Source organism: Entelurus aequoreus, linkage group LG19 (genome assembly GCF_033978785.1).
Source record: "Entelurus aequoreus isolate RoL-2023_Sb linkage group LG19, RoL_Eaeq_v1.1, whole genome shotgun sequence".
Classification (NCBI taxonomy): Eukaryota; Metazoa; Chordata; class Actinopteri; order Syngnathiformes; family Syngnathidae; genus Entelurus; species Entelurus aequoreus.
The window spans coordinates 13,874,689-13,897,201 of NC_084749.1; the positions used below are offsets into that span (position 1 = coordinate 13,874,689).

General features: G+C 37.4%; 1 protein-coding gene across 7 annotated transcripts in view; it reads left to right on the plus strand.

The window, feature by feature from the left end:
- The window catches only part of elavl4 (ELAV like neuron-specific RNA binding protein 4), a 324,532-nt gene that overhangs the window by 239,326 nt on the left and 62,693 nt on the right, over positions 1-22,513 (plus strand). For 5 of the 7 annotated variants that reach the window (XM_062027930.1, XM_062027928.1, XM_062027926.1 and 2 more), the window contains one exon: positions 15,964-16,116. In XM_062027930.1, the coding sequence (XP_061883914.1) occupies positions 15,964-16,116 (153 nt within the window). Of the gene's footprint in view, positions 1-15,963; positions 16,118-22,513 lie in introns of all 7 variants that reach the window. The other 2 variants (XM_062027931.1, XM_062027929.1) reach the window with 1 other exon arrangement.

Genomic DNA, 22,513 nt, shown 5'->3' on the forward strand with positions numbered 1-22,513 from the left:
TGAGACGCCGGGTGCACACGTTAATCTTCGCACTTTGACTTTTCCCAACTTTCCTGCACGCACACACACACACACACACACACACACACACACACACACACACACACACACACACACACACACACATATTCTTGTATTTGTTACCTTCTTGAGACCTCTGAATAATGCCTCCCTCTTTAGGACCAGCCTTTCTAGATATATAAAGATGTGTATTTACAACATTAATAATATATACTTACTTTGCAAATGTACAAAAAGCGTGTTGTGAAAAATGAGTTGGAATTTCACAAGAACAAGGTCACAATTTCACAAGTAAAACTTAGAATTTTGCATTTTATAGTAAAAGTCGTAATTTACTAAACCCAAGTCAAAATTTTATAAGAAAAACCCGAACATTTGTGCAATATTATGACAAAAGTTGGAATTGTACTCAATAACAGTCGCAATTTTACAAGAAAAGCTTGAAATTTTGGCAATTTTATGAAAAGAGTCCGTCATTTTACTCGACAAAAGTCACAATTTTATAAGAAAACTTTTAAATGTTGGCAATATTATAATAATGATCGGAATATTACTTGGCAAAATTATGACAAAAGTCATCATTTTACCCCAAAAATGTCACTGTTTTACAAGAACAAAAAAAAATTGGCAATATTGTGATAAAAGTCAGAATTTTATATGACAATTGTCACCATTTTGCATGAAAAAGTAATGATTTTACATAAAAAAGTAATCATTTTACGAGAAAATATTGCATTATTACAGAAACAGAAAGAATATGAGAAATTGTTCTCAATTTTATAAGAAAAAAGTCGACTAATTGTGAGAAAAAGGCTGCTTTTAGTTAATTATTTTTTTGTTTGTTTGCTTGTAATTGGTTTTTAATCTTCATTATTTACTTCAAGTTATTACAGTATGTCTCTATATACATACAGTATGCATTTATTTATTTATTTATTTATTTTAATTCATTAATCTTTTCTTATAAAATTATTCTAATTCAAATTAGCAAGTATTGTCTGAAATTTTTTTTGTCTTTTTTCCTCCTACCGCTGCTGCATTAACTCTAAATTTGATCTAAATTTGAAGGTACACACTCCTTGCCATAATTAGGTACAGACTGCTCTGCATAATAAGGCTATGCTAATACTAAAAATAATAATAATGATAATAATAATCACTCTATCATGAAGTTTTGTGTTATTTCAAGCATAAAGCAACAGAACTCCAACACCACACATAAAGTGTAAATTCCAATTATTATTTTTTTTGTAATTGGTTTTTAATGTTCATTATTTACTTCAAGTTATCACAGTATGTCTCTATATACTTTTTTTGATTCATGTTTTTAATAAATTTTGGCCAAAGGGGGTACATTTCAATTTCTGACACACACTTGTTATTTCATATGTTGACCAGAGGGGGAGCACTTTTAAAAAAAACCGACACAAAGTCAATTTGAAAAATCCCTCCTTTTTGGGGGCCACCCCCATTTTGATAGATTTCACCACCAGGGGGTGCAAATGAGATCTGTATGTTTAGTTTTTTGTAACGTGCTTAAGGCCGATGACAAAGGAGTCAGGGACCACAGATGGCCCCTGTGTCGCACTTTGGGCAACCCAGCTGTAGAAGCTAACTATTAATGGCCACTATAGTCTTAGTACCGTAGTGTATTTGTTCATCCTATGGTCACATATGGGACGCGGGTTGTCTTACGTCAGCACCGGAAGTCGTAAAATCAGCTGTTCACCTGGCGGTTTTTTTTTTCGGGGATGAATAGGGAAGTCCTTCTTTAGCTGCCGTCTTATTTTATCATATACTGCTGCCTTTGCACCTGTCAGTGTTTACTTTAGTATGCACATTAAATCAACAAAAGATCCTGACTTTGGAGCAATGTTCACGGACTCTAGTACAGAACTGGGCAAATTAAGGACCGGGGGCCACATGCGGCCCATTGAGCTTTTCCATCTGGCCCGCCGGACATTCCCAAATATTTTTTTTAGATCTTTAAGATGGAAAGTGTAGCTGCCATGATGATGTGCAGTCATGTTTTCTAATGGCCGTAAGTCTTCAACTATACTAAGTATTTCAATTGTTGGAATCTGCGCTTTGGGGTGATATACTAGTTACTATGGTAATCTAATTAGTTACTATGGTCATCTAATTAGTTACTATGGTAATCTACGCCACAGCAGCTCAGACGAGGCACTAAGCAGTGTGGGCGGGGAGCGTTTCCACAGACGCGGAAGGAGATATTCACAACAAAGTTCTAAAGCTTAGTGATATATCAGATACATCAGATTGTCGGTGGGTTTATTTTGTACCCTTCGCGTTCATATTTCACAGTTTGTTGCGTTTTTGTTGCGTTTCACTTGATTGTAAAATATGTCGACCGAAAGGGGGGTGTGACGTTCATATTTTGTCAATATTCAGTGTTTTATCGTTCATAGAAAAATGTAAAATTCCATAACGTTTTTAGCATTCAATCAGGACGTTATTGTGAGGTTTTGTATTAGTGTTCCTAAAAATAGATATACCGGCCCCCCAGACACATTTTTTTCTCTAAATGTGGCCCCCGAGTCAAAATAATTGCCCGGGCCTGCTCTAGTGTTTGGCTTTCTATTAGATGCTATGGTTTTCTGTATTGGGACCATGATTTATGTCCTAACTCAGGGGTGTCAAACTCAAATACAGAGTGGGACAAAATTTAAACCTGAACAAAGCCGCGGGCCAAGGTTGAACAAATGAACCTTTTAATAGGGACCCAAACAAGTTGTGCATTGAATATTGAACAAGCAAGGCTTATATAACTTTATAGTGACATGCAAAATCCAGTTTCAAATAATAATAATAATAATTCAAAAATATCAATGGCATATCTAATACAATTTGAATAAAAATTGAATGCCTCTTTTTTATTTGCAGCCTTCTGAGGTAAATATCAACATTAACTTTTTCCACAGGCTAATAAATTTGAAAATAAAATAACAATGAATAAACCAACCATTCAGGACTTTAAACTGCTCAGTTTGCAATCTAATGTGCCCAAGCCAGGTACCTGCCATCTTTTCTTCAATGCTAGTTCATTAATGTCGGGGCTCAGGCTTTGAGCTGAGGCAACCCTCATTATCCAACGAAGGTGTTCATCAGTCATTATATCTCGTAGCCCACCCGGACCACAGTCTTGGGGGCGTGCCTTAAAGACACTGCCTTTAACGTCCTCTACGAGTTGTCGTCACGTCCGCTTTTCATCCATTCTAACATCGTTCAGACCCAGTCACAAGATATGTGCGGCTTCTGTATGTACACACACGGGAATGCCATGCATACTTGTTCAATAGCGATACAGGTCACACTGAGGGTGACCGTATAAACAACTTTAACACTGTTACAAATATACGCCACACCAAACAAGAATGACAAACACATTTCGGGAGAACATCCGCACCGTAACACAACATAAACACAACAGAACAAATACCCAGAACCCTTTGCAGCACTAACTCTTCCGGGACGCTACAATATACACTTTGTAGCTCCCGGAAGAGTTAGTGCTGCAAAGGGTTTGACACCCATGTCCTAACTTGTTCACCGGTCCTCATATGGCATACTTGCCAACCCTCCCGTTTTTAGCGGTAGAATCCCGGTATTCAGCGCCTCTCCCGACAACCTCCCGGCAGAGATTTTCTCCTGACAAACTCCCGGTATTCAGCCGGAGCTGGAGGCCACGCCCCCTCCAGCTCAATGCGGACCTGAGTGGGGACAGCCTGTTCTCACGTCCGCTTTCCCACAATATAAACAGCTTGCCTGCCCAATGACGTCATAACATTTACGGCTTTTAGAGAGTAGAGTGCACAACTAGGAGAGAGAGTTCTTGGTTTCTTATGTGGGTTTATTGTTAGGCAGTTTCATTAACGTCCTCCCAGCGCGGTAACAACACACAACAACAGCAGTCACGTTTAGTCTACCGTAAAGCAGTTTGTCTGCCGTAAACAGTAACCCGTAAGACCCGAATATAGAAAAACCTAAAAAAAAAAAATTTGACCTTTCAGATGTTGTTGTAGGAGGCATTTGATGCAGAAATTGAAGAGTTTAAAAAAAAATGTTTATGTATGTTTTTAGAGAAATGTTGTAATATTGCAACATTGGGCTTTATGGGAGCAGAATTTCTGTATTTGTACTCACGTTGTCCAAACAACTAAGCGTTCATTTGCAGGGTTGATTGCTTACTTAGCCCCATAATGGTTTATACCATTAATAATAATCACACATTAGTTATATTTTTATGAAGTCATTTATTACAAATATAAAAAATATGAAACAAGATAAAACTTTTAAAAAACGCTTTTTCCCCCTCTTTTATAATTGCAACAATTATATAACAAGCTCTAAATGAAATTTGATGCATCTGTTCCACAATAGCTACATATGTACATGCTCTAGACATTGTAATAACAACCAAAAATATATATAAAAGACATTTTAATTACTTGAATCTGATGAATCCAGTCCAATGAAACAAATAGATTTTGTTCGAAGGAAACCTTGAGAGGTTGTGTGAGTTCATGGCCAGAAGGCGTGACTTATAAACAAATGTATGATCCAATAGCATTGTGAGACTGAACAATAGGACCCAATGACTATGTAAATGTGGTAAAAAAATAAAAAAATATAAAACAGATTGTTTTTTAGGATGGTTAAATGTAGCGTTGTAATTTTACAACAAGGGGTGTTACAGGGTTAAACAGGACAATACTGCCATCTACTGGATAGCCTGCAGAACACTGAAATTCAAGTATGTCTTTTATTTATATGTATAATAAAATAAAATAAAAATATATAGCTAGAATTCACTGAAAGTCAAGTATTTCATATATATATATATATACATATTATATATATATGAAATACTTGATTTGGTGAATTCTAGCTGTAAATATGCTCTCCTTTTAACCACGCCCTTAGTTAAAAAAAAAACTAACCCACCTCCCGATATTGGAGGTCTCAAGGTTGGCAAGTATGTCATATGGACAGTTTTTTTCCATGTTGATGTCTCAAGAAGGGTAGAAATACAAGAACACACACACACACACACACACACACACACACACACACACACGCACTTTTACACAATGGCGCTCACAGCTTGAGGAGGTGTTGATGGATTAGACATCTGTACTCGGCTGACAAGGAGAGAAAACGGGGGAGCAGAGAAAAGAGAGGGGAAAATGGCTGCAGAGCGCCGAGGAAGAAGAGGAGGCTTAATGAGGCACGAGGAAGAGAAGAGAGAGGAGAAAGTTGATGAAGAACTAAACGGCGGAGGAGAAGCGCGAAAGAATGCGGGGTAAAAAGCTGTTTCCTGCTGAAGGATACGACCGCCATATTTGCCTGACTTTAATCTTCCTTGATGGCTTATGTGCCCCACCTGTCAGCAATAATGAAAGCTGCGCCAGTCAGCAGTAGTAGTAAGAAGTACTAGTAATGGGATTTACTCCAAACTTTTACCGCATGAAGACGTTCGGGGCGCGCCTGTGACAGCTGCGAAGTTCACCAGGCACGCACGGAGCGTCTGAGGTGACGCTCACATAGACACGTGAAGGGGGAGGACCAGGAGAAGCGGGCCTTGCGTCGCCGTAGTGTCATGTAAAAGGATTACGGATGCGGTATTCCTGCAGCGCCTTGCATACTAATGCGCTCTTCCATGAAGCCGTTACCTGCCTCTGAAGTATTTGGCCACCTGCTTTGACTCACGTATGAACTTGAAGTGCCATCCCATTCCTAACCCATAGGGTTCAATATGATGTCGGGTCCACCTTTTGCAGCTATTACAGCTTCAACTCTTCTGGGAAGGCTGTCCACAAGGTTGCGGGGTGTGTTTATAGGAATTGTCCACCATTCTTCCAAAAGCGCATTAGTGAGGTTAACACACATGTTGGCCGAGAAGGCCTCCCTTCTAATTCATCCCAAAGGTGTTCTATCGGTGTTCAGGTCAGGACTCCGTGCAGGCCAGTCAAGTTCATCCACACCATGTCTTTTGATTGATTGATTGATTGAAACTTTTGTTAGTACAAACCCCGTTTCCATATGAGTTGGGAAATTGTGTTAGATGTAAATATAAACGGAATACAATGATTTGTAAATCCTTTTCAACCCATATTCAGTTGAATGCACTACAAAGACAAGATATTTGATGTTCAAACTCATAAACTTTTTTTTTTTTTTTGCAAATAATCATTAACTTAGAATTTCATGGCTGCAACACGTGCCAAAGTAGTTGGGAAAGGGCATGTTCACCACTGTGTTACATGGCCTTTCCTTTTAACAACACTCAGTAAACGTTTGGGAACTGAGACGACACATTTTTGAAGCTTCTCAGGTGGAATTATTTCCCATTCTTGCTTGATGTACAGCTTAAGTTGTTCAACAGTCCGGGGGTCTCCCTTGTGCTATTTTAGGCTTCATAATGCACCACACATTTTCAATGGGAGACAGGTCTGGACTACAGGCAGGCCAGTCTAGTACCCGCACTCTTTTACTATGAAGCCACGTTGATGTAACACGTGGCTTGGCATTGTCTTGCTGAAATAAGCAGGGGCGTCCATGGTAACGTTGCTTGGATGGCAACATATGTTGCTCCAAAACCTGTATGTTTTCAGCATTAATGGAGCCTTCACAGATGTGTAAGTTACCATTACAAGTTACCAAGGCACTAATACACCCCCATACCATCACTTTGCGCCTATAACAATCCGGATGGTTCTTTTCCTCTTTGGTCCGGAGGACACGACGTCCACAGTTTCCAAAAACAATTTGAAATGTGGATTCGTCAGACCACAGAACACTTTTCCACTTTGTATCAGTCCATCTTAGATGAGCTCAGGCCCAGCGAAGCCGACGGCGTTTCTGGGTGTTGTTGATAAACGGTTTTCGCCTTGCATAGGAGAGTTTAACTTGCACTTACAGATGTAGCGGCCAACTGTAGTTACTGACAGTGGGTTTCTGAAGTGTTCCTGAGCCCATGTGGTGATATCCTTTACACACTGATGTCGCTTGTTGATGCAGTACAGCCTGAGGGATGGAAGGTCACGGGCTTAGCTGCTTACGTGCAGTGATTTCTCCAGATTCTCTGAACCCTTTGATGATATTACGGAGCGTAGATGGTGAAATCCCTAAATTCCTTGCAATAGCTGGTTGAGAAAGGTTTTTCTTAAACTGTTCAACAATTTGCTCACGCATTTGTTGACAAAGTGGTGACCCTCGCCCCGTCCTTGTTTGTGAATGACTGAGCATTTCATGGAATCTACTTTTATACCCAATCATGGCACCCACCTGTTCCCAATTTGCCTGTTCACTTGTGGGATGTTCCAAATAAGTGTTTGATGAGCATTCCTCAACTTTATCAGTATTTATTGCCACCTTTCACAACTTCTTTGTCACGTGTTGCTGCCATCAAATTCTAAAGTTAATGATTATTTTCAAAAAAAAATGTTTATCAGTTTGAACATCAAATATGTTGTCTTTGTAGCATATTCAACTGAATATGGGTTATTTGAAAATCATTGTATTCCGTTTATATTTACATCAAACACAATTTCCCAACTCATATGGAAACAGGGTTTGTAGATGGCACAGTGTCCACATGTTCTCGTTGCGAAGGCCATTTTAAAACCTTCATTCTCGCCTGATTTAGCCATTCCTTTACCACTTTTGACGTGTGTTTGGGGTCATTGTCCTGTTGGAACACCCAACTGTGCCCAAGACCCAACCTCCGGGCTGATGATTTGAGGTTGTCCTGAAGAATTTGGAGGTAATCCTCCTTTTTCATTGTCCCATTTACTCTCTGTGTACAGCTCTGGTAATGGGTACATTCGCACCCACCTGCACAAATGTACTTCAAAATGTAACAATCAAAATAAATATGACTTTTTTTTGGTTTACTAAGGCATGCATATATAATATGCATTAGTTTGACCTTTTAAAATCAACGATAATAAAAAGGAGATGCTTGGAAATAGCATAAAAATGCCCAAAAAACTTGGAAAAACGCAGTTCATAGCGTTACTTTTTGGTGTAACCATCATGCGTTCTGTTCAGGTATATTTCTTTTATATTTTGATAAATCATCATATTTATGTATTACTAAATTCAAATAGGTATTGATCAATCTTTAAGCTGTGTGTATTTGATTTCAGTTTGCTTTTGACATCTTATTTAGAATTGTAGTTGAAACTTTTACAACCTTGTGTTGCGCTCATGATGGCGTAACCAAACTAGATTATTTTGAATATTTATTCCCTTTTTTTTTTTTGCATTTAGTATATTTAAATATACTGTGTTTTATGTTGTTTTCTTTATGGGACATGTACTATACATATAATACAATAAAGTCCCATATAAAATTATGTTTCTAGCAATACTTTAATTTTGCCTTTGAAAGTAACACTCCAATGTCCATTAGTGGAGCTGTACACCTCTGTAAAGCACCAGTTCCATTGGCAGCAAAACAGGCCCAAAGTATAATACTGCCACCACCATGCTGGACGGTAGGGATGGTGTTCCTGGGATTGAAGGCCTCACCTTTTCTCCTCCAAACATATTGCTGGGTATTGTGGCCAAACAGCTCAATTTTTGTTTCATCTGACATCACATGGACAAAGATAAGACCTTCTGGAGGAAAGTTCTAAAAATTGAGCTGTTTGGCCACAATACCCAGCAATATGTTTGGAAGAGAAAAGGTGAGGCCTTTAATCCCAGGAACACAATTCCTACCGTTAAGCATGGTGGTGGTAGTATTATGCTCTGGGCCTGTTTTGCTGCCAATGGAACTGGTGCTTTAAATGGGACAAAGAAAAAGGAGGATTACCTCCAAATTCTTCAGAACAAGCTAAAATCATCAGGCCGGGAGGTTGGGTCTTGGGTGCAGTTGGGTGTTCCAACAGGACAATGACCCCAAACGCAAAAGGCAGAAACTTGATTAATGTGTGGTAAATCTGATTAGTACCAGTACTGTAGATTTAATACACAAACATAATCATAGATAAAGATGGTAGCAATTAAAAAGGCAGTTTTGCATAAAATGCCCCCTGTAAGTGAAAGTGAACGACTCAAAAGCGTGTCTTATCTTAGCATCGGGCCTTAAAGTCTCCAATAAAGCGCCGTCTAAGATCTTGATACTTTAAAGCGTGTTCTTCTCTCATGTTCCTAACTCCATATTAATACCTGAAACTGATCGAGTAAATGAAAGTCTTGCGGGGCATTAATCCTGTTCCCCCAGACTACCTGAGCTCTCCCGTTCAAACACACACGGTTCAAGTACCCGAGGGGGACAGATCCGCTCTGATTCACCCAGAAAGCGACTCGGAAAGTGTTATCTCACCATTGTTCCAAGCAGCCAAATGTTTTCCTCACAGAGATAATCCCAGTGGTAAGGTGCGGAAAAGGAACGCTCACATTTTCCCCCTCACACACACACACACACACACACGCACACACACATACTGGTTATCATTCGGAATGGGGACCAAGTTTTTGATCATACCTTGTGGGGACCACCCTTTCTACAGGTTGTGGAGGCATTAAAAAAATGGTGTAAAATGTCCACTGCCCAAATAGCTCATACACGTCTTTAAATCTCTGGATTGATGAAGTAATGTGCTGATCATTCTTACTGGGAACCTGGGGAAAAAGAGTTCATATGGTTCATGGGGACCGAAATTAAAATGATTTTGCATAATTCACAGAAATTTGTACGTGACTACTGAGGACCATTTAAAAAAAATAAAATAAAATAAAAAAAATTCAAATGAAATATGACATGATCCTCAGAATACAGCACTACAGCTGTCTTCTTACAGGAAGTTTCACCACTTACCGTATTTTTCGGACTATAAGTCGCAGTTTTTTTCATAGTTTGGCCCAGGGGTGCGACTTATACTCAGAAGCGACTTATGTGTGAAATTATTAACACATTACCGTAAAATATTAGGGATGTCCGATAATGTTTTTTTGCCGATATTCCGATATTGTCCAAGTCTTTAATTACCGATACCGATATCAACCGATACTGATATGTACAGTCGTGGAATTAACACATTATTATGCCTAATTTGGACAACCAGGTATGGTGAAGATATGGTCCTTTTTTTTAAAATATTAATAAAATAAAATAAGATAAATAAATTAAGGACTTAACTGCAATAAGAAACATATGTTTAATGTACTCTAAGATTTTTTGTTAAAATAAAGCCAATCATGCCATTTTTTATTTAGAAAAGTACCGAAAAGTATCGAAATAATTTTAGTACCGGTACCAAAATATTGGTATCGTTACAACTAGGGATGTCCGATAATGGCTTTTTTGCCGATATTCCGATATTGTCCAACTCTTAATTACTGATACCGATATATACAGTCGTGGAATTAACACATTATTATGCCTAATTTGGACAACCAGGTATGGTGAAGATAAGGTCCTTTTTTTTAAATATTAATAAAATAAAATAAGATAAATAAATTTAAAACATTTTCTTGAATAAAAAAGAAAGTAAAACAATATGAAAACAGTTACATAGAAACTAGTAATTAATGAAAATGAGTACAATTAACTGTTAAAGGTTAGTACTATTAGTGGACCAGCAGCACGCACAATCATGTGTGCTTACGGACTGTATCCCTTGCAGACTGTATTGATATACACTACCGTTCAAAAGTTTGGGGTCACCCAAACAATTTTGTGGAATAGCCTTCATTTCTAAGAACAAGAATAGACTGTCGAGTTTCAGATGAAAGTTCCCTTTTTTTGGCCATTTTGAGCGTTTAATTGACCCCACTAATGTGATGCTCCAGAAACTCAATCTGCTCAAAGGAAGGTCAGTTTTGTAGCTTCTGTAACGAGCTAAACTGTTTTCAGATGTGTGAAACATGATTGCACAAGGGTTTTCTAATCATCAATTAGCCTTCTGAGCCAATGAGCAAACACATTGTACCATTAGAACACTGGAGTGATAGTTTCTGGAAATGGGCCTCTATACACCTATGTAGATATTGCACCAAAAACCACACATTTGCAGCTAGAATAGTCATTTACCACATTAGCAATGTATAGAGTGTATTTCTTTAAAGTTAAGACTAGTTTAAAGTTATCTTCATTGAAACATAAGGACATTTCAATGTGACCCCAAACTTTTGAACGGTAGTGTATATTGATATATAATGTAGGAACCAGAATATTAATAACAGAAGGAAACAACCCTTTTGTGTGAATGAGTGTGTTTTTTGGGTTGGTGCACTAATTGTAAGTGTATCTTGTGTTTTTATGTTGATTTAATAAAAAAGAAAAAAACGATACCGATAATAAAAAAAACGATACCGATAATTTCCGATATTACATTTTTAAAGCATTTATCGGCCGATAATATCGGCATCGCGATATTATCGGACATCTCTATAAAATATCAAATAATATTATTTAGCTCATTCACGTAAGAGACTAGACGTATAAGATTTCATGGGATTTAGCGATTAGGAGTGACAGATTGTTTGGTAAACGTATAGCATGTTCTATATGTTATAGTTATTTGAATGACTCTTACCATAATATGTTACGTTAACATACCAGGCACCTTCTCAGTTGGTTATTTATGCCTCATATAACGTACACTTATTCAGCCTGTTGTTCACTATTCTTTATTTATTTTAAATTACCTTTCAAATGTCTATTCTTGGTGTTGGCTTTTATCAAATACATTTCCCCCAAAAATGCGACTTATACTCCAGTGCGACTTATATATGTTTTTTTTCCTTCTTTATTATGCATTTTCGGCCGGTGCGACTTATACTCCAAAAAATACGGTAAATGTTAAAGCAAATCCTGCATCTTCTGTGACATTACTGAAAACTGCTATTTAGCAGTAACGAAGTTGTCTGCAACTCCAACTACCATATATAGAAGGATAGAGAATGGATCTGACTATCATTTAAAAAGGTTTCCTTTTAGGGGACCTGCTTTTTTGTCCCCATATTGTCAGAGTTCCTCTAAGGCGGGGGTCGGCAACCCGCGGCTCTATGCGGCTCTTTAGCGCCGCCCTAGTGGCTCTTTGGAGCTTTTGCAAATAATGTATGAAAAATGGAAAAAGATGAGAGGAAAAAAAAAAAATTTGTGTTAATATGGTTTCTGTAGGAGGACAAACATGACACACAACTCCCTAATTGTTATAAATCACACTGTTTGTATTAAACATACTTCACTGATTCGAGTATTTGGCGAGCGCCGTTTTGTCCTACTAATTTTGGCGGTCCTTGAACTCACCGTAGTTTGTTTACATATATAACTTTCTCCGACTTTCTAGGACGTGTTTTATGCCACTTCTTTTTCTGTCTTTGTCCACCAAACTTTTAACGTTGGGCATGAGTGCACAAAGGTGAGTTTTGTTGATGTTATTGACTTGTGTGGAGTGCTAATCAGACATATGGTCACTGCATGACTGCAAGCTAATCGATGCTAACATGCTATTTAGACTAGCTGTATGTACATATTGCATTATTATGCTCATTTGTAGCTATATTGGAGCTAATTTAGTTTCCTTTAAGTCCTCTTAATTCAATGTATATCTCATGACACACTATCTGTATGTAATATGGCTTTTAATTTGTTGCGGCTCCAGACAGATTTGTTTTTGTATTTTTGGTCCAATGGGTGAGGGCCGACATCCGGGCAACTGAGCTACATACGGGTTCTTCGAGCCGTAGCAACCAGACTGGCGTTGAAAACAAACCTTTGCCATTACTCTTTAACCTGTCGACCTACGCTGGTTAAACCCGTCATTCTGCCTCCAAAATGCCAAAAAACTGTGTTGTTTTTGGTTGTGCTAACCACAACTGGAAACAGGGAAAACAAAGGTTGTATTTTGTTCTGCCAAAGCGTGATAAAAGCCCACAGAGACGAGACAAATGGCTCGCAGCTTTACACTGGGAAAACGAGGACGGTTCTCACTGGAGTCCCCCAAAGTCCCGGGTCGTGTGGTAAATATAAGGAACAAAAATCCACCTTCTTAACCACAACTTGGCTATACGTCCGTGCTAATGTTGTACTTGTTGAATGTGTACCTTATAACGTTCGACAGCTGAACTTGTTGTTGTACAAAAATAACATGCGGTATATACTATATAGTCTATAGCCTAGCTAGCTATTTTGACAGCTGAACTTGTTGTTGTACAAAAATAACATGCGGTATATACTATATAGTCTATAGCCTAGCTAGCTATTTCGACAGCTGAAGTTGTTGTTGTACAAAAATAACATGCGTATATACTATATAGTCTATAGCCTAGCTAGCTATTTCGACAGCTGAAGTTGTTGTTGTACAAAAATAACATGCGGTATATACTATATAGTCTATAGCCTAGCTAGCTATTTTCGAAAACCGGACAACGAGAGGACACCAAAGGCAGCGTTAAGATGGACACCACCGGGAAAACGTAAGCCAGGGCGGCCAAAGAACACCTGGCGAAGAACAGTTGAAGGGGAGCTGAAAGAGATGAAGCTTACATGGGGCGAGGCACAGAGACGAGCACAGCAGCGAGATGAATGGCGTCGAGTCGTCGAAGCCTTATTTCCCATCCGAGAAGAAGAGGATTAAGTTAAGTAAATAATATACTATATAGTCTATAGCAGGGGTCACCAACGCGGTGCCCGCGGGCACCAGGTAGCCCGTAAGGACCAGATGAGTAGCCCGCTGGCCTGTTCTAAAAATATCTCAAATAGCAGCACTCACCAGTGAGCTGCCTCTATTTTTTAAATTGTATTTATTTACTAGCAAGCTAGTCTCGCTTTGCTCTACATTTTTAATTCTAAGAGAGACAAAACTCAAATAGAATTTGAAAATCCAAGAAAATATTTTAAAGACTTGGTCTTCACTTGTTTAAATAAATTCATTATTTTTTTTACTTTGCTTCTTGTAACTTTCAGAAAGACAATTTTAGAGAAAAAATACAACCTTAAAAATTATTTTAGGATTTTTAAACACATATACCTTTTTACCTTTTAAATTCCTTCCTCTTCTTTCCTGACAATTTAAATAAATGTTCAAGTATTTTTTTTTATTGTAAAGAATAATAAATACATTTTAATTTAATTCTTCAATTTAGCTTCTGTTTTTTCGACGAAGAATATTTGTGAAATATTTCTTCAAACTTATTATGATTAAAATTCAAAAAAATTATTCTGGCAAATCTAGAAAATCTGTAGAATCAAATTTAAATCTTATTTCAAAGTATTTTGAATTTCTTTTAAAAATGTTGTTCTGGAAAATCTAGAAGAAATAATGATTTGTTAGAAATATAGCTTGGTCCAATTTGTTATATATTCTAACAAAGTGCAGATTGGATTTTAACCTATTTAAAACATGTCATCAAAATTCTAAAATTAATCTTAATCAGGAAAAATTACTAATGATGTTCCATAAATTATTTTTTTAATTTTTTCAAAAAGATTCGAATTAGCTAGTTTTTCTCTTCTTTTTTTCGGTTGAATTTTGAATTTTAAAGAGTCGAAATTGAAGATAAACTATGTTTCAAAATTTAATTGTCTTTTTTTTTCGTGTTTTCTCCTCTTTTAAACCGTTCAATTAAGTGTAAATATCATTAATTATTAATAATAACATAGAGTTAAAGGTAAATTGAGCAAATTGGCTATTTCTGGCAATTTATTTAAGTGTGTATCAAACTGGTAGCCCTTCGCATTAATCAGTACCCAAAAAGTAGCTCTTGGTTTCAAAAAGGTTGGTGACCCCTGGTCTATAGCCTCGCTAGCTATTTTCGAAAACCGGTTCCGTTTAAATTTGCACTTAACAGTTGGGTTTTTAAAAACCAATAAACCCTATAATTTTCATGTTGCCATTCAATACATGTAGCCCTCAAATCTCTCAATATTTTATACACTAACACTTGATCTTGTTGTTGATAACTTCCGCGTCTCTTTCTTAGTAGCGCGCAGGCTAAGCTAACTAGCAAGCTAAGCTAAGCCTGAGAAGCTTTAAAGTTCACTGAGACGAGTCTGACGCAAATAATACATTTTCGTTTTTTCACACGATATGCGAATAAGTAAAAATGCGTAAATGAAGGATTTAACGCCGACTTCCAAGCCACAACGCTCGTTAAATGCTTTTTCTGTCAATGCTGTGTTCGCTGTGAGCTGGTTTGTTTTCAACGAATTCCCGGTTGCTAGGGGATTGGTAGGCGGAAGTGACGCCTACCAATCCATATGGCTCTTTCAACATTTTGGGTTGCCGACCCCTGCCCTAAGGTGACTGTGTAAACAGAGCGATGTCCCCATTAGGAAAGCATTGCCGGAACACACACACGCACACACTAAACATCACTATTGTTTATTTACAATAGTTGTGTAGTAAAATCTTTGATCTCTCTATTCAAAACTCAACAAGGAGTTTAATTATCACTCTTAGCCCCATCTGCTGGACAAAAGTAGAACTGTGTGGATGCCAACCCTGCGTGCATGTTCTCCATGTATTTCTTGATGTTGAAGTGAAGTGAATTATATTTATATAGCGCTTTTCTCTAGTGACTCAAAGCGCTTCTACATAGTGAAACCCAATATCTAAGTTACTATTTTTAAAGCAGTGTGTGTGGCACTGGGAGAAGGTGGGGTAAAGTGTCTTGCCCAAGGAACTGGGTGTTGTTGATAAATGGCTTTCGCTTTGCATAGTGAGAGGGACAAGCGGTAGAAAATGGATGGTAGGGATGTAAAGATATCAAAATATCACGGTACAATATGTCCAAATTAAAAAACAAAGATTTTAAAATCCAAGAAAATATATTTTTTTTAAATACAGAGTGATGTCTCCATTAAGTCAGCATTGCCAGAACACACACACACACACACACACACTTGTTGTAGAAAAAGTACCCTTGCTCCGTGTCTTGACTGTGTGTGTCTTTGTCTTGCAGGTCTCGTACGCGCGCCCCAGCTCGGCCTCCATCCGTGACGCCAACCTGTACGTGAGCGGCCTGCCTAAGACCATGACCCAGAAGGAGCTGGAGCAGCTCTTCTCGCAGTACGGACGCATCATCACCTCCCGCATCCTGGTGGACCAGGTCACAGGTATCCATGGGGCAGCGCCTCCTCTCTCTATGCGCTCTCACATGAATACATGCATACACCTCAATAATATATACTCCAATTACCAGGACTTCAGGTGCACTCCCAAAACAAGACCTATTGTATATATTATATTATCGGTATCGTTGTTTTTTTTTATCGGTATCGTTTTTGTTTGTTTGTTTTTGGTTTTTTTATTAAATCAACATAAAAAACACAAGATACACTTACAATTAGTGCACCAACCCAAAAAACCTCCCTCCCCCATTTACACAAAAGGGTTGTTTCCTTCCGTTATTAATATTCAGGTTCCTACATTATATATCAATATATATCAATGCAGTCTGCAAGGGATACAGTCCGTAAGCACACATGATTGTGCGTGCTGCAGGTCCACTAATAGTACTAACCTTTAACAGTTCATTTTACTCATTTTCATTAATTACTAGTTTCTATGTAACTGTTTTTATATTGTTTTACTTTCTTTTTTTATTCAAGAAAATGTTTTTAATTTATTTATCTTATTTTATTTTATTAATTTTCACCATACCTGGTTGTCCAAATTAGGCATAATAATGTGTTAATTCCAAGACTGTATATATCGGTATCGGTTGATATCGGTAATTAAAGAGTTGGACGATATCGGAATATCGGATATCGGCAAAAAGCCATTATCGGACATCCCTAGTTGTTTCTTTCTGTTATTAATATTCAGGTTCCTACATTATATATCAATATATATCAATACAGTCTGCAAGGGATACAGTCCGTAAGCACACATGATTGTGCGTGCTGCTGGTCCACTAATAGTACTAACCTTTAACAGTTCATTTTACTCATTTTCATTAATTACTAGTTTCTATGTAACTGTTTTTATATTGTTTTACTTTCTTTTTTTATTCAAGAAAATGTTTTTAATTTATTTATCTTATTTTATTTTATTAATTTTCACCATACCTGGTTGTCCAAATTAGGCATAATAATGTGTTAATTCCAAGACTGTATATATCGGTATCGGTTGATATCGGTAATTAAAGAGTTGGACAATATCGGAATATCGGATATCGGCAAAAAAGCCATTATCGGACATCCCTAGTTGTTTCTTTCTGTTATTAATATTCAGGTTCCTACATTATATATCAATATATATCAATACAGTCTGCAAGGGATACAGTCCGTAAGCACACATGATTGTGCGTGCTGCTGGTCCACTAATAGTACTAACCTTTAACAGTTCATTTTACTCATTTTCATTAATTACTAGTTTCTATGTAACTGTTTTTATATTGTTTTACTTTCTTTTTTTATTCAAGAAAATGTTTTTAATTTATTTATCTTATTTTATTATTATTTTTAAAAAGGACCTCATCTTCACCATACCTGGTTGTCCAAATTAGGCATAATAATGTGTTAATTCCACGACTGTATACATCAGTATCGGTTGATATCGGTATTGGTAATTAAAGAGTTGGACAATATCGGATATCGGCAAAAAGCCATTATCGGACATCCCTAGTTGTTTCTTTCTGTTATTAATATTCTGGTTCCTACATTATATATCAATATATATCAATACAGTCTGCAAGGGATACAGTCCGTAAGCACACATGATTGTGCGTGCTGCTGGTCCACTAATAGTACTAACCTTTAACAGTTAATTTTTTTCCTTTTCATTAATTACTAGTTTCTATGTAACTGTTTTTATATTGTTTTACTTTCTTTTTTATTCAAGAAAATGTTTTTAATTTATTTATCTTATTTTATTTTATTAATGTTCACCATACCTGGTTGTCCAAATTTGGCATAATAATGTGTTAATTCCCGGACTGTATATATCGGTATCGGTTGATATCAGTATCGGTAATTAAGAGTTGGACAATATCGGATATCTGCAAAAAAGCCATTATACTGTAACGATACCAATATTTTGGTACCGGTACTAAATTATTTCAATACTTTTCGGTACTATTCTAAATAAAGGGCACCACAAAAAAAATGGCATTATTGCCTTAATTTTAACAAAAAAATCTACATTAAACATATGTTTATTATTGCAGTTAAGTCCTTAAATAAAATAGTGAACATACTAGACAACTTGTCTTTTAGTAGTAAGTAAACAAACAAAGGCTTCTAATTTAGTCTGCTGACATATGCAGTAACATATTGTGTCATTTATCTACCTATTATTTTGTCAACATTATTAAGGACAAGTGGTAGAAAATTTATTATTAATCTACTTGTTCATTTACTGTTAATATCTGCTTACTTTCTCTTTCAACATGTTTTATCTACACTTCTGTTAAAATGTAATAATTACTTATTCTTCTGTTGTTGTGATACTTTACACTAGTTTTGGATGATACCACAAATTTGGGTATGAATCAGATACCAAGTAGTTACAGGGTCATACATTGGTCATATTCAAAGTCCTCATGTGTCCAGGGACATATTTCCTGAGTTTATACACATAAAATACTTTTTTTTTAAATGAAAAAGATGTTGTGATGCTAAAAAATATTGACGTAATCATAGTAGTATCGACTAGATACGTGCTTGTACTTGATATTATTACAGTGGATGTTAGGTGTCGATCCACCAATGGCGTTTGTTTACATTTTGATGTGCATGTTTAGCTATTCCTCGTCCTGCAGGGATGATACTTGTAAGAAACTTACTTTATTTGTCGCCACGGAGACGAGGATTAGTGACTGCGGATGGACGTTAGCCGCTAGCTAGCTAGCCATGTCTTAAAGCACCTCTTCCTGAGGGCGTTTCAGTGTTATAACTTCACCTTTATTGTTAGTTTTTAAGCCAATATGCGTCCGTTCTCCCTTTTCTGTCTACACACTGTGTCTGCTTGTAAGTACTCGGTGATTGTGCGCTGCCGAACATGCTCCTGTGCTCGTAAAACCAGCAATGTATAGTACCGAAAATGATTCATTAGTATCGCGGTGCTATACTAATACCGGACAGCGCAGTTCATATTCCAACAGGCTCCTTCAGCTTCCTTCCCGCACTGTATAATGTACACATAATATAATATATCTGTATATTTAATATACTGTACAAATACTATGTATATATTCGTATATATGTTATATTTTATATTGCTATATTTAGTCTATTTATACCTGCATTGTCCTTTCCATCCTTACACTTTCCATCATTGTAACTGAGCTACTGTGTTGAACAATTTCCCTTGTGGATCATTAAAGTTTGTCTAAGTCTATACCGTACAACACTAGTATATACCGTATTTTTCAGACCATAGGGCGCACCGGATTATAAGGCACAGTGCCGATGAGCGGGTCTATTCAGGTCTATTTTGTCATATGAAATTTGGACTTTAGTCACAATATTGCCAGTCTTTTTGATGTTCTTGTAAAACAGTGACATTTTTTGAGTAAAATGCTGACTTTTGTCATGATTTTGCCAAGTGAAAACTCAGATTATTATTATAATATTGCCCAAATTTTAAGGTTTTCTTATGAAATTGTGACTTTTGTCGAGTAAAATTCCGACCCTTTTCATAAAATTGGCAACATTTTCAGCTTTTCTTGTAAAATTGTGACTGTTGTTGAGTAACATTCCAACTTTTATCATAACATTGCACACATGTTCAGCTTTTCTTGTAACGTTTTGACTTGCGTTGAGTGAAACGACGACTTTTATCTTAAAACTGACAAGTTTTTCTTGTGAAATTGTGACCTTTTTCTTGTGAATCATTTGATGGAATACAAAAAATGATGACGAAAAGAGCCTCCGTTGAAACGTTGTTATCCTACCGCAAAGATAAATGTGTGCGGAGAGGTCGCACAAGCTGTGTAAGGCTCACTCAGTTACACAATTACACCACCTCAATTACACAATTACACAACATCCTAATCATTACAGGGAGTCACGTCAGCTCGTCGTGTTGCAGACCGAGTCCTGCAAGCCAGTCTCTCCCATCCATCAGGGCGTGTGTGTGTGTGTGTGTGTTGTTGTTGTTGTATTACTGCCCTTCTTGAGACATCAACAAGGAAAAGTAGCTTCCATATGAGGACCGGTGAACAAGTTAGGACCGTAATCATGGTCCCAATACGGAAAAACCATTGCATCTAACAGAGAGCCAAATACTACAGTCCGTGAACATTGCTCCAAAGTGTTTCTGTAATGTTGCAATATTTTCTCGTCAAATTAAGACTGTTTCATGTAAAATTATGACTTTTAAATGCAAAACGGTGACATTCGTCATATGAAATTCTGACTTTTGTCACAATTTTGCCAATCTTTTTGATGTTCTTGTAAAACAGTGACATTTTTTGAGTAAAATGCTGACTTTTGTCATGATTTTGCCAAGTGAAAATTCTGATTATTATTATAATATTGCCAAAATGTTAAGGTTTTCTTATGAAATTGTGACTTTTGTCGAGTAAAATTCAGAACCTTTTTATAAAATTGCCAAGATTTTCAGCTTTTCTTGTAAAATTGCGACTGTTGTTGAGTAAAATTCCGACTTTTATCATAACATTGCACACATGTTCAGTTTTTCTTGTAACGTTTTGACTTGCGTTGAGTGAAACGACGACTTTTATCTTAAAACTGACAAGTTTTTCTTGTGAAATTGTGACCTTTTTCTTGTGAATCATTTGATGGAATACAAAAAATGATAACGAAAAAAGCCCCCGTTAAAACGTTGTTATCCTACCGCAAAGATAAATGTGTGCGGAGAGGTCGCACAAGCTGTGTAAGGCTCACTCGGTTACACAATTACACCACCTCAATTACACAATTACACAACATCCTAAACATTACAGGGAATCATGTCAGCTCGTTGTGTTGCAGACCGAGCCCTGCAGGCCAGTCTCTCCCATCCATTAGGGCGTGTGTGTGTGTGTGTGTTGTTGTTGTATTACTGCCCTTCTTGAGACATCAACAAGGAAAAGTAGCTTCCATATGAGGACCGGTGAACAAGTTAGGACCGTAATCATGGTCCCAATACGGAAAAACCATTGCATCTAACAGAGAGCCAAATATTAGGGTCCGTGAACATTGCTCCAAAGTGTTTCTGTAATATTGCAATATTTTCTCGTAAAATTATGACTTTTTCATGTAAAATGATGACTTTTAAATGTAAAACGGTGACATTCGTCATATGAAATTCTGACTTTCGTCACAATATTGCCAATCTTTTTGATGTTCTTGTAAAACAGTGACATTTTTGGCGTAAAATTATGACTTTTGTCATGATTTTGCCACGTGAAATTCCGATTATTATTAACATTTTCAGCTTTTCTTGTAAAATTGCGACTGTTATTTAGTAAAATTCCAACTTTTATCATAATATTGCACACATGTTCAGTTTTTCTTGTAACATTTCCACTTGCGTTGAGTAAAATGACGACATTTATCATAACACTGACCAAAATTCTTGTGAAATTGTGACCTTCTTGTGAATCATTTGATGGAATACAAAAAATTATAACGAAAAAAGCCTCCGTTGAAACGGATAAATGCGTGCGGAGAGTCGCGCAAGCTGTGTAACGCTCACTCGGTTACACAATTACACCACCTCAATTACACAATTACACAACATCCTAAACATTACAGGGAGTCACGTCAGCTCGTCGTGTTGCAGACCGAGCCCTGCAGGCCAGTCTCTCCCATGCATCAGGGCGTGTGTGCAAGTGTGTGTTTGTATGTGTGTGTGTGTGTGTGTGTGTGTGTTTGTATGTGTGTGTGTGTGCGCCTACAGGCTGCAACCTGCTCCAGTGTTATGTGCAATGTGTACTGATGAAGCAGAATAAATCACTGCTGGCAGTGAAGTGCTGGACCGCCTGTAGACGGCACGGCGAGGAGGAGATAGGGTCGGAGAGGGAAACAAAGGCGATGTGGAAAGCGTGCCGATGAGGAAGACGAGCGCGAGAACCACAAGACGGCACGTGAAGATGAGAAAATAGCTTCTTTTTTTTTTTCTTTTCTTATTTCTATCCATACGCCTTTAGCCGTGTGGCCGCGCTGCACGCTGGGGACTCCCCCGCCAGCCACGACAAAAGACGGCGAGGCCGCACAAAACACATCTGTTCACACCCACATGCGTGTACGCCGGCCATTTTTAGCAGCTCGGCCAGGTTCTATGAATAAAACAAACCCCAGGCCGGTCACGCCAAGGCGGCGCTCTTACGCCTCCACCGCAGCCGGGGTTCAATAATTCATGGTGTTGCCGTTCTCCGCCAGCAAGCGGTCACTTTTGCGGAAATTGTTCAGCAACACTAAAAAGACATTTACATGTAATCATTCAAGCTGTTTTTTTTAATGTGGGCCAAGTTCATAACAATGTATAAAATAATAATTTAATATATGACATAACACACCCCTTTTTTCGTATGATTCGGTTTTCCGAAAAATACGGTAAAT